Source organism: Zonotrichia albicollis, chromosome 30 (assembly GCF_047830755.1).
Source record: "Zonotrichia albicollis isolate bZonAlb1 chromosome 30, bZonAlb1.hap1, whole genome shotgun sequence".
NCBI lineage: Eukaryota > Metazoa > Chordata > Aves > Passeriformes > Passerellidae > Zonotrichia > Zonotrichia albicollis.
The window spans coordinates 5,486,811-5,504,000 of NC_133848.1; the positions used below are offsets into that span (position 1 = coordinate 5,486,811).

Sequence of the window (17,190 nt, forward strand, 5' to 3'; positions counted from 1 at the left end):
CAGAAACCCCCTCCCCAAAATCCTCAGAACCCCCTCCCCAAAAATCCTCAGAAACTCCCCCCAAAATCCTCAGAAAATCCTCAGACCCCCCTCCCCAAAATCACCCACACGCCAGCAGGGGGGGGATTTAATTAACATAGAATATATTTTAAAAAATAATAATAATAATAAATCACTCTGGCTCCCTCCGGGGGGGGCCCAGGGCCCCCCACCCGCGGACGGGCCCCCCAATTTTGGGGAGGGGGGCAGGGGGCAAAGTTACAAGTGCTTTCTACACGTCCCCGGCAGCTGGGTAATTTGGGGAGGGGGGCTTGGGGTACATACTGGGGAGGGGGGAGCGGGATCTCTCCTTAAACATGATGATGATTAGCCGGAAAAATGATAAAATAAAGGCAGAAGCGGCCCCCCCGAGCCCCCCCCGGGGGTCTCTACCTACGGGGTTATGTACAGCCCCCCCCGGGGGTGCAGCCCCCTCCCCACATTTCCCGGGGTTCGGTGCCAGGTGGGCTCTGGGGGTGGGAATTGAGGGGGGGGCGATGAGTGGAACCCCCCAGGATGGTTTGGGGCAGTGCCTGGATTGTCTCCCCCTCCCCAAATTCCCTCACCCTGAGGTGGTCCCGGGGGTTTCCTGGAGAACAGAACCCGGTGGGAATTTGGGGAGGGGGCTGGGGGGTGCTGGGGACCCCCCCCAACCTCGGAAGGAACAGAAGGAGCCCTTGAGAGCCACGCCTGGAGCCCCCTCCCCACTTTTCCAGGATTTTCCTGGCATGACAGTGACAGGGTCAGTCCCAGGGTGGGAATTGGGGAGGGGGCTTGGCACAGACCCCCCCAGGCTCACTGGGAGCGGTCACAGCCCTTGACAGCCACAGCTTGGAGGGTCCGGACGGAGCCCCCCGCCCATTTCTGTGGGGCTGGGGGGGTCGCAGCTCCCTCCAGCCGGGTTTGGGATCCGTTCCCAGGTTCGGGATCCATTCCGGGGTTTGGGATCCGCTCCTGGGTTTGGGATCCATTCCGGGGTTTGGGATCCATTCCGGGGTTTGGGATCCGTTCCGGGGTTTGGGATCCATTCCGGGGTTTGGGATCCATTCCGGGGTTTGGGATCCGTTCCGGGGTTTGGGATCCATTCCCAGTTTTGGGATCCATTCCGGGGTTTGGGATCCATTCCGGGGTTTGGGATCCATTCCGGGGTTTGGGATCCATTCCGGGGTTTGGGATCCGTTCCGGGGTTTGGGATCCGTTCCGGGGTTTGGGATCCGTTCCGGGGTTCGGGATCCATTCCCAGGTTTGGGATCCATTCCCAGGTTTGGGATCCGTTCCGGGGTTTGGGATCCGTTCCCAGGTTTGGGATCCGTTCCCAGGTTTGGGATCCATTCCCGCCTCTCCCGGTTCTCTCCCGGTGCATTCCCGGCCCAGTCCCGGTGCATTCCCGGTCCCTCAGCGGGAGCGCAGCGGGCGGCGGCCCCGGGGGGCGGGCACGGCGGGCGGGGCGCGGCCCCGGGGCCGGCCCGGGCTCACTGCAGGCGGTCGGAGCGGAAGGAATCCTCCACGGCGGGGTCGGTGAGCAGCGCGCACGGGTCGCTCAGCATGCTCAGCCCGTCCAGCGTCAGCGGCTCGATGCGCAGCTCCTCCTCCAGCCCCCCCAGGCTCCCCAGCGAGCCCCCCTCCACCTCGAAGCCCGGCACCCCCGCCAGGGCCGTGGTGATCTCCTTGGACAGCCCGGGGGGCGAGTCGCCTGCGGGGAACGGGGGGGGGGCACGGGGGTCAGCGGGGACAGAGAGCGCGGGACAGCCCAGGGACCCCCGGGACACCACAGAGACCCCGGGACAGCGCAGGGACCCCCGGGACAGACCAGGGACCCCCGGGACACCACCCTGTGACACCACAGAGACCCCCGGGACACCCCAGAGACCCCCAGGACACCCCACCTGTGACAGCCCAGAGACCCCTGGGACAGCGGCGCAGAGACCCCTGGGACACCCCAGAGACCCTCGGGACACCCCACTTGTGACAGCCCAGAGACCCCCGGGACACCCCAGAGACCCCTGGGACACCCACCTGTGACACACAGAGACCCCCGGGACACCCCACCTGTGACAGCCCAGAGACCCCCAGGACACCCCAGAGACCCTTGGGACACCCCAGAGACCTCGGGACACCCACCTGTGACACCACAGAGACCCTCGGGACACCCCACCTGTGACAGCCCAGAGACCCCCAGGACACCACAGAGACCCCCAGGAATCCCCAGCTCTCACCTCCCCTCCTGTGACTCTCCCAAACAGCCCCAGCCCACTCCTTGTGACACCTCAAAGACCCCCAGCCCCCCCCAGGACACCCCCCTGTGACACTCAGCCCCCCCAGAGACCCCCCAGCTCACCCACCCACCCATGACACCCAGAGACCCCCAGCCCCCCACCTGTGAAGATGATGTTGGGGATGGGGCCGTGGCGGCTGCAGTTGCTCAGGTTTGGGCGGCTCAGGCCGGGGGGGGTCGTAGCCCCCCTCGCTCGGGGGGTAACCCAGGGCCCCCCCCCAAATCCTCGGGGAAGCCTCCGCTGTTCCCGGGGGGGCTCTCCCCGATCCCGAACTGCTCCAGCTGTGGGGAGGGGGGCACACGGGAGGTGAGACCCCACAGAGGGAGGGAGACCCCACAGAGGGAGGGGAGACCCCACAGAGGGTGCCCTGTCCCCATCTCTCCCCGGTGACCCCACCTAGAGGGTCCCCACCCTCTATCCCCCTTACAGTGTCCCCTGACCCTGTGTCCACCCCAAAAGGACCCTCCTGATGGGCCTCCCTCCCCATGTCCCCCTCCCCATCCCCATGTTCCCCCCCTCCCCGTCCCCACATCCTCCAGAGGTGTCCCTGTCCCCATGTCCACCCCATAAAGACCCTCCTGACAGGTCCCTGTCCCCATGTCCCCCTTGCCCCCCTGACCCCATGTCCACCCCACAAAGGGGATTCCCATCCTCATGTCCCCCTGACCCCTGTCCCCCTATCCCCGTGTCCCCATGTCCTCGTGTCCCCCTGTCCCTCTGTCCCCCTATCCCCGTGTCCCCCTGTCCCCATGTCCCCCTCTCCATCCCCACATCCCCCTAGAGGTGTCCCCATGTCCCCGTGTCCCCCATGTCCCCCTGTCCCCGTGCCCCTCTGTACCCCTGTCCCCATGTCCCCCTGACCCTTTCCCCCATGGCCCCATGTCCCCCTGTCCCCATGTCCCCATGTCCCCGTGTCCCCCTGTCCCCCTCTCCATCCCCACATCCCCCTAGAGGTGTCCCTGTGTCCCCTGTCCCCGTGTCCCCCTATCCCCCGGTCCTCGTGTCCCCCTATCCCCCTGTCCCCCATGTCCCCATGTCCCCCTGTCCCCATGTCCCCGTGTCCCCCTGTCCCCATGTCCCTCTGTCCCCCTGTCCCCGTGCCCCTCTGTACCCGTCCCCATGTCCCCCTGACCCCTTTCCCCCATGCCCCCGTGTCCCCCTATTCCCATGTCCCTGTGTCCCCCTGTCCCCCTGCCCATCCCCACATCCCCCAGAGGTGTCCCATGTCCCCCTGTCCCCATGCCCCCGTGTCCCCCTGTCCCTCTGTCCCCTGTGCCCGTGCCGCACTCACGCTGCCCAGGCCGAACTCTGCTGCGTGGGGCTGTGCCAGGGGCTGCCCCAGAGTGTCCCTGTCCCCATGTCCCCCTCTCCATCCCCACATCCCCCCAGAGGTGTCCACATGTCCCCCTATCCCCATGTCCCCGTCTCCCCCTGTCCCCGTGTCCCCCCTGTCCCCGTGTCCCCCTGTCCCTGTGTCCCCCTGTCCCTGTGTCCCCATGTCCCCCTGTCCCTCTGTCCCCATGCCCCTCTGTCCCCCTGTCCCCATGTCTCCGTGTCCCCCCTGTCCCCATGTCCCTCTGTCCCCGTGTCCCCCTATCCCCTCTGTCCCCATGTCCCTCTGTCCCCCTGTCCCCCTATCCCCGTGTCCCCCTGTCCCCGTTGTCCCCCTGTCCCCATGTCCCCCTGTCCCCGTCTCCCCCTGTCCCCGTGTCCCCCTGTCCCCGTGTCCCCCTGTCCCCATGTCCCCCCGTCCCTATGTCCCCCTGTCCCCCGTCCCGTGTCCCCCTGTCCCCATTGCCCCCCTGTCCCCCTATCCCCATGTCCCCATGTCCCCCTATCCCCATGTCCCCCTGTCCCTCTGTCCCCCTGTCCCCCTATCCCCATGTCCCCATGTCCCCCTATCCCCATGTCCCCCTGTCCCCCTGTCCCCCTATCCCCATGTCCCCCTATCCCCATGTCCCCCTGTCCCCGTGTCCCCCTGTCCCCTGTCCCCGTCCCCCTATCCCCCATGTCCCCCTGTCCCCGTCCCTATGTCCCCCTGTCCCCCGTCCCGTGTCCCCCTGTCCCCATGCCCCCCTGTCCCCATGTCCCTATCCCCCTGTCCCCGTGTCCCCCTGTCCCCCTATCCCCCTGCCCCCACGTCCTGTGTCCCCACGTGCCCCTGTCCTCCTGTCCCCGTGTCCCCCTGTCCCTCTGTCCCCATGTCCCTCTGTCCCCATATCCCCCCAGAGGTGTCCCCCTGTCCCTGTGTCCCCCTGTCCCCATGCCCCCTGTCCCCATGTCACCCGTGTCCCCTGTCCCTCTGCCCCCTGTCCCCCTGTCCCCATGTCCCCCTGTCCCCGTGTCCCCCTGTCCCTGTGTCCCCGTGTCCCCCCCTGTCCCCGTGCCGCACTCACGCTGCCCAGAGCCGAACTCTGCTGCGTGGGGCTGTGCCAGGGGCTGCCCCAGGGGGGTGCCGGGGTGTAGGGGGGGTTGTAGGGGCGCGGGGGGGGCGCGGGGCCCCGCGGGGGGGGCTGGGAGCCCAGCAGCAGCCCCGGCTGCCCGTAGGGGTACGGGGGCAGCCGCTGCTCCGCCGGCAGCTTGCTGGTGTCCAGGGGCACGCCCTGCGGAGATAACGGGGAGGGGGCGTCAGCAGGGCCCCTCCCCGAGGGTGGGGGCTCCCCCAGCCCCCCCAGCACCGGCAGGAGCCGTCCCTGAGAGCCCCGAGACAGCCACGGCTGCAGGCGGACCCTCGGAGGGGAGGGGGCCTGGAGGGACATGGGGGGCCTGGAGGGACATGGGGGGGCCTGGGAGGGACATGGGGGGCCTGGGAGGGACATGGGGGGCCTGGGAGGGACATGGGGGGCCTGGAGGGACATGGGGGCCTGGAGGGACACGGGGGGCCTGGAGGGACATGGGGGGCCTGGGAGGGACATGGGGGGCCTGGGAGGGACATGGGGGTCCCCCCACTGGCTCTGGAAGGGACACAGGGTCCCCCCCACTGTCCCTGAGCACGGGGAGGGCTGCGGGGGTGAGGGGGCCCTGGGGTGTGGGTGAGATGAGGATGGAAACGAGACGAGAAGTGAAGGCAGGAGGAGGGGAGAGGAGAGGAAGAGGAGGATGAGGAGGATGAGGACAAGCAGGACAAAGAGAAGGGTAAGGAAGAGGAGGAAGAGGAGGAAGAGGAGGGCCAAGATAAAGACAAGGGTGGGGAAGAGGAGAAAGAGAAAGAACATGAGAAGGATGAGGAAGAAGGTGGGAAGAGGATGAGCAGAAAGGAGACACGGAGGAGGAGAAGGAAAGGGAAAGGAGGAAAAGGATGAGGAGGAGGTCGAGGAAGAGGAGGAAGAGAACAAAGATGAGGCCTAAGACAAGGATGGGGAAGAGGAGAAAGAGAAGAAAAAGAAGAGAAAGAGAAGGAAGAAAAGGAAGAGAAAGAGGAGGAATACAAGAAAGATGAGAAGGAGGAGGATGGAAAGAGGACAAGGAGGAAGGAGACAGAGGAGAAGAAAGGGGGAAAAACAGGAAAAGGACAAGGAAGAGGAAGAGGAGAAAGAGGACAAAGACGAGGTTCAAGACAAGGACGAGGATGGGGAAGAGAAGGAAGAAAAAGAAGAGAAAGAACAGAAGGACGAAAAAAAGGAGGATGGGGAAGAAGATGAGGAGGAGGAGAAGGAAGGGGAAAGGAGGAAAGGCAAAGGAGGAGGAAGAGGAGAAGAAGGGGAAAGGAGGAAAAGGACAAAGGTGAGATCCACGACAAGGATGGGGAAGAGGAGAAAGAGAAAGAAGAAAAAGAGAAGGAACACAAGAAGGGTAAGAGGGAAGATGGGGAAGAGGATGAGGAGGAGGAGAAGGAAGGGGAAAGGAGGAAAAGGCAAAGGAGGAGGAAGAGGAGAAGGAAGGGGAAAGGAGAAAAGGCAAAGGAGGAGGAGGAGGAGGAGAAGGAAGGGGAAAGGAGGAAAAGGCAAAGGAGGAGGAAGAGGAGAAGGAAGGGGAAAGGAGGAAAAGGCAAAGGAGGATGAGGAGGAGGAGAAGGAAGGGGAAAGGAGGGAAAGGCAAAGGAGGAGAAGAGGAGGAGGAAGGGGAAAGGAGGAAAAGGCAAAGGAGGAGGAAGAGGAGGAGGAAGGGGAAAGGAGGAAAAGGCAAAGGAGGAGGAAGAGGAGGAGGAAGGGGAAAGGAGGAAAAGGCAAAGGAGGAGAAGAGGAGAAGGAAGGGGAAAGGAGGGAAAGGAGGAAAAGGCAAAGGAGGAGGAAGAGAAGAATGAAGGGGAAAGGAGGAAAAGGCAAAGGAGGAGGAAGGAGGAGGCCGAGGAAGAGGAGGCGGTGGCGCTGGAGCTGGGACACGACGATGCGTACCTGGGTGATGGAGGACAATGTGGGTGACATTGTTGGTGAGAACTGTTTGGGGTGCTGCCGTCTGCAGTCGCCGGCCGCGGGCAGGGACAGGGGCTGAGCGGGACGCGCCGGCGGGGCGAGGTGGCCGCGAAGGAGCCGCCCAGCCCCGAGGGCAGGCTGGGGTTGCTGGCGAGGACTGCAGCGGCTGCGGGCGCGGGACGTGGCAGCGAGGGGTTGGAGAGCGAGGAGGACAGCGAGGAAGGCAGGGACTGGTTGGACAGGGAGGAGGGGATGGAGGAGCTGCTGTGGGAGGACTGCAGCGAGGGGTTGCTGAGGGAGGCCTGCAGCGAGGGGCTGCGCAGGGAGGCCTGCAGGTTGGGATTGCTCAGGGAGGACTGCAGGGACGGGTTACTCAGGGAGCTCTGCAGAGGTGAGGGGAGTCCTGTGGGGACAAAAACAGAGAGCACCGTTACCCTGGCACGGCCCCAGCCCCGGGACGGCCCGGGGACGGGGGATGGAGGGGGGACAAAACGATGGAGACGGACACACGGACACAGGGACGGACACACACCCCGGGCAGGAGCGGGAGGGGGCACCGGGGTGGGAGATGGGCTCCTGCCAGACCCCTGTGAGACCCCTGGCACTGTCAGAGCGCAGGGAATGAGAGCTGGGCATCCCCAGGGACCCACAAAACCAATGGATCCTACAGGGGAACAGGGTGGGAGCTGGGCTCCCCCCAAGTGATAACACTATTGGACCCCATAGGGGAACAGGGTGGGAGCTGGGCTCCCTCAGGGACCCACAGAGCCATTGGACCCCGTAGGGGAACAGGGTGGGAGCTGGGCTCCCCTCAGGCACCCACAAAACCAATGGATCCTATAGGGGAACAGGGCAGGAGCTGGGCTCCCCCCAGGAACTGATAACACTATTGGACCCCACAGGGCAACAGGGTGGGAGCTGGGCTCCCTCAGGGACCCACAGAGCCATTGGACCCCATAGGGGAACAGGGCGGGAGCTGGGCTCCCTCAGGGACCCACAGAGCCATTGGATCCCACAGGGCAACAGGGCAGGAGCTGGGCTCCCCTCAGGGACCCACAGAGCCATTGGATCCCATAGGGGAACAGGGTGGGAGCTGGGCTCCCCCCACACACCCACAGGACCCCCAAATCATCCCCACCCCACTCCCAGACGGGGATCCCTGGAGCTGCCACCCCAGGACACCTCCTGGAGGGGCTCTGTGTCCCCCCACACCATCCAGGGGTCCCCACCTCTGTCTGTTGGCCCCTGGTGGCGCTCCCTGTGCCCCCCAGCCTGGGGTCCCGGCTCACCTGGGGGGTCGTAGCCCAGCCCGACGCCGCCGGCGCTGCCGCTGATGCCCAGGTGGGTCATGGTGGTGGCCAGGTTGGAGGTGCTGCTGCCCCCGCTCAGGGGCGGGTACGGGGCCTCCTCGGGGTCCAGGGGGGTGGGCAGGGGGGACGGGAAGTGCAGCGTGGTCAGGTCGGGCAGGGACCCCCCCGTGTTGAGGGCCGAGGGCATGAGGGGCACGTTGGCAGGTTGATCCGGGGACGGGAATACGCTGGCACAGGGGGGAGAGAGAGACGGGATCAGAGCAGCACAGGGGCTCCCCCAGTGCCCCCCAGTGCCCCTTTGGCACCTCCAGCCCCTCCCTGGCATCCCCCTCCCAGCACTCACTGGATTCCCGGCACCTCGCAGGAGCGCGGCCGGGCCGAGGAGGACGAGAGCTGTGGGATCAAAGGGTGGGAATGAGGCCAGGCCAGGCCACAGGGGTGGGGGACACGGGGGGACACCCCCACCCACCTTCCTGGTGTCCCCACCCACCTTCTTGGTGTCCCCACCCACCTTCTTGGTGTCCCAGGGCTTCAGCGAGTGCTTGTTGTCATCGAAGTTCTCTTCGATGGGAGGCACTTGGAAAAGAAACACTGGGAAGGGCACGGGGGGGGTCAGTGTGAGGAGGGGGCACAGGGGGGTCAGTGTGAGGAGGAGGGGGCACAGGGGGGTCAGTGTGAGGAGGGGGCACAGGGGGGTCAGTGTGAGGAGGGGGCACAGGGGGGTCAGTGTGAGGAGGGGGAACAGCAGGGTCAGTGTGAGGAGGGGGCACAGAGGGGTCAGTGTGAGGAGGGGGCACAGAGGGGTCAGTGTGAGGAGGGGGCACAGGGGGTCAGTGTGAGGAGGGGGCACAGGGGGGTCAATGTGAGGAGGGGGCACAGGGGGGTCAGTGTGAGGAGGAGGGGGCACAGCGGGGTCAGTGTCAGGAGGGGGCACAGGGGGTCAGTGTGAGGAGGAGGGGGCACAGCAGGGTCAATGTGAGGAGGGGCACAGAGGGGTCAGTGTGAGGAGGGGGCACAGAGGGGTCAGTGTGAGGAGGGGGCACAGAGGGGTCAGTGTGAGGAGGGGGCACAGAGGGGTCAGTGTGAGGAGGGGGCACAGAGGGGTCAGTGTGAGAAGGAGGGGGCACAGAGGGGTCAGTGTGAGGAGGAGGGGGCACAGAGGGGTCAGTGTGAGGAGGGGGCACAGGGGGGTCAGTGTGAGGAGGGGGCACAGGGGGGTCAGTGTGAGGAGGGGGCACAGCGGGGTCAGTGTGAGGAGGAGGGGGCACAGCAGGGTCAGTGTGAGGAGGGGGCACAGAGGGGTCAATGTGAGGAGGGGGCACAGCGGGGTCAGTGTGAGGAGGGGGCACAGCGGGGTCAGTGTGAGGAGGGGCACAGGGGGGTCAGTGTGAGGAGGGTGCACAGAGAGGTCAGTGTGAGGAGGAGGGGGCACAGGGGGGTCAGTGTGAGGAGGGGGCACAGAGGGGTCAGTGTGAGGAGGGGGCACAGGGGGGTCAGTGTGAGGAGGGGGCACAGGGGGGTCAGTGTGAGGGGGGGGGCACAGGGGGGTCAGTGTGAGGAGGAGGGGGCACAGGGGGGTCAGTGTGAGGAGGGGGCACAGGGGGTCAGTGTGAGGAGGGGGCACAGGGGGGTCAGTGTGAGGAGGGGGCACAGAGGGTCAGTGTGAGGAGGGGGCACAGAGGGGGCAGTGTGAGGAGGGGGCACAGGGGGGTCAGTGTGAGGAGGGGGCACAGAGGATCATTGTGAGGAGGGGGCACAGAGGGGGCACATCAGAGCCCCCCCAGCACAGAGAACGAGGGGACACAGCCCTGGGCACATGGGCTGGTGCCACGCTCACCTTTGCTGTCCGAGTCCCCGTCCAGGAAACCTGTGGGGGAGCAGGAGGGTGAGGGGAGCACCGAGGGGAGGGGGCTGCCCTGGGAGCCCCCCAGGGGGTGTGGGGGGCGCTCACCAGCTCGGCGGCCGGGGGGGGGCCCGGCCTGGGAGGGGCCCAGGTAGGAGTCCTGGGGAGGGGGGTTCATCACGCTCGTGTGCAGCGCCGAGTCCGAGTTCGTCCTGCACACGGGGAGAGGCTGGAGCTGACAGACCCACTGACAGCCCCCCAACCCACTGACAGACCCCTGACCCACTGACAGACCCACTGACAGCCCCCCAACCCACTGACAGACCCCTGACCCACTGACAGCCCCACTGACAGCCCCACTGACAGCCCCACTGACAGACCCCCGACCCACTGACAGCCCCACTGACAGCCCCCCGACCCACTGACAGACCCCCGACCCACTGACAGACCCACTGACAGCCCCACTGACAGCCCCACTGACAGCCCCACTGACAGCCCCACTGACAGACCCCCGACCCACTGACAGCCCCACTGACAGCCCCACTGACAGACCCCCGACCCACTGACAGCCCCCCGACCCACTGACAGACCCACTGACAGACCCACTGACAGACCCACTGACAGCCCCCCAACCCACTGACAGCCCCCCAACCCACTGACAGACCCACTGACAGCCCCAACCCACTGACAGACCCCTGACCCACTGACAGACCCACTGACAGACCCACTGACAGACCCACTGACAGACCCCCGACCCACTGACAGACCCCCGACCCACTGACAGACCCCTGACCCACTGACAGACCCATTGACAGCCCCACTGACAGACCCACTGACAGACCCCCGACCCACTGACAGACCCACTGACAGACCCCCGACCCACTGACAGACCCCCGACCCACTGACAGCCCCACTGACAGACCCACTGACAGCCCCACTGACAGCCCCACTGACAGCCCCACTGACAGACCCCCGACCCACTGACAGCCCCCCGACCCACTGACAGACCCACTGACAGACCCACTGACAGACCCACTGACAGCCCCCCAACCCACTGACAGCCCCCCAACCCACTGACAGACCCACTGACAGCCCCAACCCACTGACAGACCCCTGACCCACTGACAGACCCACTGACAGACCCACTGACAGACCCACTGACAGACCCCCGACCCACTGACAGACCCCCGACCCACTGACAGACCCCTGACCCACTGACAGACCCATTGACAGCCCCACTGACAGACCCACTGACAGACCCCCGACCCACTGACAGACCCACTGACAGACCCCCGACCCACTGACAGACCCCCGACCCACTGACAGCCCCAGTGACAGCCCCCCAACCCACTGACAGCCCCCCACCCCACTGACAGACCCACTGACACCCCCGACCCACTGACAGACCCCCGACCCACTGACAGACCCACTGACAGCCCCCCGACCCACTGACAGACCCACTGACAGACCCCCAACCCATTGACAGACCCACTGACACCCCCAACCCCACTGACAGCCCCCCGACCCACTGACAGACCCACTGACAGACCCCCGACCCACTGACAGCCCCAGTGACAGCCCCCCAACCCACTGACAGCCCCCCGACCCACTGACAGACCCACTGACAGACCCCCAACCCACTGACAGACCCACTGACACCCCCAACCCCACTGACAGCCCCCCGACCCACTGACAGACTCACTGACAGACCCCTGACCCACTGACAGACCCACTGACACCCCCAACCCCACTGACAGCCCCCCGACCCACTGACAGACTCACTGACAGCCCCCCACCCCACTGACAGACCCACTGACACCCCCAACCCCACTGACAGCCCCCAGCACAGCCCCAGCCCCCTCCTGGTGCCCCCTCCCCATTGGGGTCCCCCTCTCTGTGCCCCCAGACCGGCTCTGCTCCCATCCCCTCTGCCACCCCCCAGCATGGGGGGACAGTGGGACCCCCAGGGACCCTTCAGGGGCTGGGGGCACCCAGGGTGTTCCCAGTGAGCTGTTCCAAGGCAGAGGAGGGCAGGGAAGGGCTGGGATGAGTGACAAAGAGGGACATTGTTCAGCTGTGGGACCCCTCCAGAGGGGCCCTGAGGGGCGGGCAGGGGTCAGCTCCTCCCCAGAGGGGTCCTGGGGCCTCTCCGGGGGTCTCCAGGGCCACCTCCTCTGCAGAAAGGGCTGGAACAGGGAGAAAAGGGAACCAATGCACCCATTACCTGTTGAGAGCTGAGGGCAGCCGGAATAAATGTCCTTTCTCCATGGGGAAATTGCTCCAGGGCATGGTCCTGCAGAGGGAGAAAGGGCATCAGGGAATGGGGGCGGGGGGGAGGCAGGGACCCCTCAGGGATCCAGGACCCCATTCCCTGTCTGGGAGGGCTGGGAACGGCAGGGGATGGGACAGGGACAGGGCTGTCACAGCCCAGGCTGGGACACAGGCACTGAGGGATGGAGCTGCAGCTTGCACTTGTCACCTGTCCCTGGGGACTCCTCTTCCTGCATGAAATTCCTCCTCAAAGCCCCAACTTGTGGGACAATCCTGGAATCTGGGAGGTGGGAGCTTCCCTCTGCCCCCATCCCAGATCCCAGGAATGCCCAGGAATCCCAGGCAGCTCTGGCTGGCTGTGCCAGAGCCTCTGGCACTCCCAAAGCTCCAGGGTGGGAACGGGATGGGAAAGGGATGGGAAAAGGGATGGGAAAAGGGATGGGAATAGGCAGGCAGGATCCAGGGCAAGCAGGGAATTACCTTCTCCAGGATGGGAATGGGAACAGGATGGGAAAGGGATGGGAAAAGGGATGGGAATGGGATGGGAAAAGGGTGGGAGTGGGATGGGAATGGGATGGGAAAAGGGATGGGAATGGGCAGCCAAGATCCAGGACAAGCAGGGAATTACCTTCTCCAGGATGGGAAAGGGATGGGGAAGGGATGGGAAAGGGATGGGAATGGAATGGGAAAAGGGATGGGAACAGATAGGCAGGATCCAGGACAAGCAGGGAATTATCTTCTCCAGGATGGGAATGGGAACAGGATGGGAAAGGGATGGGAAAAGGGATGGGAAAAGGGATGGGAATGGGCAGCCAAGATCCAGGGCAAGCAGGGAATTACCTTCTCCAGGATGGGAAAGGGATGGGAACAGGATGGGAATGGGATGGGAATGGAATGGGAACGGGATGGGAATGGGATGGGAATGGGCACCCAGGATCCAGGGCAAGCAGGCATTACCTCCTCCAGGATGGGAATGGGAACAGGATGGGAACAGGATGGGAAAGGGCACCCAGGATCCAGGAATGGGCACTGGTGACCCAGGGCAAGCAGGAATTACCTCCTCCAGCTGGGCTCGGGCGGCGGTGACAGGTACGTGGGTCCGTAGGGAGAGCTGTCGATGTGGGGGCACGTTAAGGGGCACACAGAGACCGGGGGGCTCCCAAATGCCCTGGGAAGGGCAGGAGGGCTGGGACAGCACCGGGGAGGCGGCACAAAGGATATCTGGCGCACGTAGCGGCGCAGGGGGGACATCATGCGGCGCGGGTCCCGCTGCACGCGCTCCACCAGCCCGTGGTGCCGCGTGCTGCGCGTGGAATCCAGCGGCGACGGGCCCTGAGGGGAGGGGGAACGGCTGAGCCCACCCAGGAGGGGCCCAGGAGCAGCTGCCCCTCGTGGGAGCGGGTGAAGGGACTGGGGAAGGTCCCCGTGTCCCCAGAGAGCCCCTGGAGTCACCTGGAAGTCGGGCACGCCGCTGCCGATCTGGTTGACGTTGGGCAGGGAGCCGCTGTAGAAGGGGCCCCGGCTGTGGGCCAGCCGCAGCTTCTGCGCCTGCAGCTGGGGGGACACGGGTGGGGGACACTCAGGGCGGGGGGGGCAGCACCCCCTGGGACCCTCAGGCTGCCCCTCCCGCACCCACATTGGATCCAGCCCCTTCCCACACCCCACATTGGATCCGGCCCCTTCCCACACCCCACATTGGATCCGGCTCCTTCCCGCACCCCACATTGGATCCAGCCCCCTCCCACACCCCACACTGGATCCGGCCCCTTCCCACACTGGATCCGGCCCCTTCCCACACCCCACATTGGCTCCAGCCCCTTCCCACACCCCACACTGGATCCGGCCCCTTCCCACACCCCACATTGGATCCGGCCCCTTCCCACACCCCACATTGGATCCGGCCCCTTCCCACACCCCACACTGGATCCGGCCCCTTCCCGCACCCCACACTGGATCCGGCCCCTTCCCACATCTCACATTGGATCCGGCCCCTTCCCACGCCCCACACTGGATCTGGCCCCTTCCCACACCCCACATTGGATCCGGCCCCTTCCCACACCCCACACTGGATCCAGCCCCTCCCCACATTGGATCCAGCCCCTTCCCACACCCCACACTGGATCCAGCCCCTTCCCACACTGGCTCCAGCCCCTTCCCACACCCCACATTGGATCCGGCCCCTTCCCACACCCCACATTGGATCCGGCCCCTTCCCACACTGGATCCGGCCCCTTCCCACACCCCACACTGGATCCGGCCCCTTCCCGCACCCAGAGCGGGATGGATGAGGGTCAGGATCCCGAGAGGATCCCACAATCCTGGAGCAGAGACTCCCCCTGTCCCAGCCAGATCCAGAGGGATTTTCCACCCCATCCACCCAAGGCCACCCCGGAGATTTCAGCACAGAGCAGGACTCAAGGCCGGGGGAAGGAGTCACAGCAAAGCAAGGCAGGAGATAAGGGAATCCCAGAAATTTGGGGATTTGGGACTCCCAGGAAAGGGAACGGCCTCACCCCCCTCCAGCAGCAGGGCATGACCCAATCCCCCATCCCCTGATCACCCACCCTGCTCCAAATCCCAGCGAAGGAGGAATTCCCTGGGCTGAGCCCACAGGAATCCCCTTTCCCTCCAGAGCTGGGGGGCCCTAAACAGATCCATGAGCTGTTGTTCCTCAGTGCCTGGAGAAATCCCAGGGAAACAGAAGCTGCAACCCCAAAACCAGCTGAGAAACGGGAAACACCGAATTCCTGAGCGCAAAACTGTGGAGATCCAGATCCAGAGGGAAAAACAAGGAAAACAACCCAAAAAACCCCAGGAGATTTAGGCAGCAGCTGGCGGGATTAGCGCCCGGAGCTGCGCTGGGGCTTAAGGCCTTGGGATGGAGCAGGGAGCTGTGAGCCAGGATCCCTGGGGGAGCCCGGAACCCGGGATCTGCAGCTCTCAAACAGTGGGAAAACTGCAGGAAAAATTCCAGGAAAAACTGCAGGAACCACGGAGCAGAGCTGGGGGGGCTGTGGATCCCACATGGGAATGGATTGGGCAGGGATGAGGGGAGGAATTCCCAGAGGAGCCATCCCAGAGAGGGATCAGGGAGTGGATTCCTGGAGAAATGATTCCAGCCAGGGATCAGAGAATGGATTCCCAGAGAAATTATTCCAGCCAGGGATCAGAGAATGGATTCCCAGAAAAATGATTCCAGCCAGGGATCAGAGAATGGATTCCCAGAGGAATGATTCCAGGCAGAGATCAGGGATTGGATTCATGATTCCAGCCAGGGATCAGAGAATGGATTCCCACAGGAATTATTCCAGGCAAGGATGAGGGAAGAATTCCCAGAGGAATGATTCCAGGCAGGGATCAGGGATTAGATTCATTATTCCAGGCAGGGATCAGGGAGTGAATTCCCAGAGGAACCATCCCAAAGTGGATTCCTGGATTCATGATTTCAGGCAGGGATCAGGGAGTGGATTCCCACAGGAATGATTCCAGAGAGGGATCAGGGAATGGATTCCCACAGGAATGATTCCAGGCAGGAACCAGGGATTGGATTCCCAGAGGAATGATTCCAGGCAGGGATCAGAGGGTGAATTCCCACAGGAATGATTCCAGGCAGAGATCAGGGAGTGAATTCCCTGAGGAATAATTCCAGGCAGGAACCAGGGATTGGATTCATGATTCCAGGCAGGGATGAGGGAAGGAATTCCTGGAGCATTGATTCCAGGCAGGGATCAGGGAGAGAGTGGATTCCTGGATTCACGATTCCAGGCAGGGCTCAGCACAGCCCCGCTGCACATTAACCAGCTGTTTGCTCTGCAAACACGGCCCCAAAATCCCTGCGGATGGAGGCACCCGGGGATGCTCCACCCCGCTCCTAAACTGCCCAGGATGGGACAGCAAGGTCCGGCCCAGCCCCGAACTCTCCAAGGATGTCCCTGTGACTGCGACAGTGACATCCCAGACTCTGAGTTCCCGCAGATCCAAGCCAAAAATTCCCGGTTTTGGAAGCTCTGCTGGGCATTCCCTGGATTTTCCCCATCCCCTGGAAGAGCCTCCCCGGATTCCTCACTCCCCATCCTCGCTCCTCCATCCCGCACTTTGGGCCGGGAAGGACCAAAATTCCACCAAACGCCGGGATGGCGGAAATTCCCACAGGTTTCGGGAGGCGATTCCTGAGCAGCTCCACATCTGGAGCATTCCTGGTTTTCCCGACTTCCTCTGAGATCCCAGCACTCGCCTTTCCCGGAGCTGCCGGGTGGGATTTATCCCAGATATCCCAAATATCCCATCCCTGCCTTTCCCAGCCCCAAACAAACCCATCCTGAGCATCCCGCGAGGGTCCCAGGCACAGGGACAGAGCCCGGAGCTCCGCGGGGTGGGATCGGAGCCATCAGGGATCCTTCTCCCACCCCAGTTCCGCCGGGATCCACGCGGAACCCCCCTGGACCCCCTCCCCAAAATCCTCACAGCCCCTCCAACACCCCCAAACCCTTCCGAGCCCTTCCGGACCCTTCTACCCCAATCCAAATCCTTCAGAGCACCCCTCGACCCCTCAAACTACCCCCAACACCTTCGCAGCCTCCCTAGTCCCCTCTTAGCCCCCTCCCCAAATTCCTCACGGACCCCCATCCCCTCAGGACCCCTCCAGCCCCCCCACACCCTCGGCCCCGCGTCCCCTCACGATCCCCCCAAATCACGGCCCCCGCCAGCTCCTCAAGACCCCCCTCAGCCCCTCACGATTCCCTCGGTCCTCTCCCCCTCAGCCCCGGCCCCCCCCAGCCCCTCACGGCCCCTCTGCCCCGGCCCCCCCCCGCCCCGCGGCGCATCCGGCGCGCGGCCCGTCCTCACCCGTGTGGAGCAGATCTCCATCATGACCTCCTCGAAGGCCGCGGTCTCCTCCGCCTGCCGCTGCTTCTGCAGTGCGATCTTCTCGCTGAACTTGCGCGGGTTGGACGCACCGGCGCCGGCCGAGGGTCCCGCGCCGGGCCCGGGCCCGGCCCCCGCGCCCGCCGCCGCCATCTTCCCCGCTCCGCCGCTCCGCCGCCGCCGCCGCGCGTGGAACGACGGGATCTGTAGTTCAGAGGGCCGCGCCAACAACGGGG

The 17,190-nt window shown here is 64.7% G+C and overlaps 1 protein-coding gene across 1 annotated transcript; it reads right to left on the reverse strand.

The window, feature by feature from the left end:
• Positions 1 to 121: 121 nt before the first annotated feature.
• On the reverse strand, positions 122 to 17,162 carry CRTC2 (CREB regulated transcription coactivator 2). Its single transcript, XM_074529320.1, has 15 exons — positions 16,937 to 17,162; positions 13,544 to 13,645; positions 13,311 to 13,423; positions 13,149 to 13,208; positions 12,045 to 12,113; positions 9,929 to 10,032; positions 9,815 to 9,844; positions 8,489 to 8,568; positions 8,321 to 8,370; positions 7,957 to 8,204; positions 6,650 to 7,070; positions 4,722 to 4,918; positions 3,607 to 3,615; positions 2,417 to 2,596; positions 122 to 1,732 (listed from the first exon to the last, which is right to left on the reverse strand). The coding sequence occupies exons 1-15, from the start codon at positions 17,105 to 17,107 to the stop codon at positions 1,512 to 1,514; spliced, it is 2,055 nt and encodes a 684-aa protein (XP_074385421.1). The 5' UTR covers positions 17,108 to 17,162; the 3' UTR covers positions 122 to 1,511.
• Positions 17,163 to 17,190: the final 28 nt, after the last annotated feature.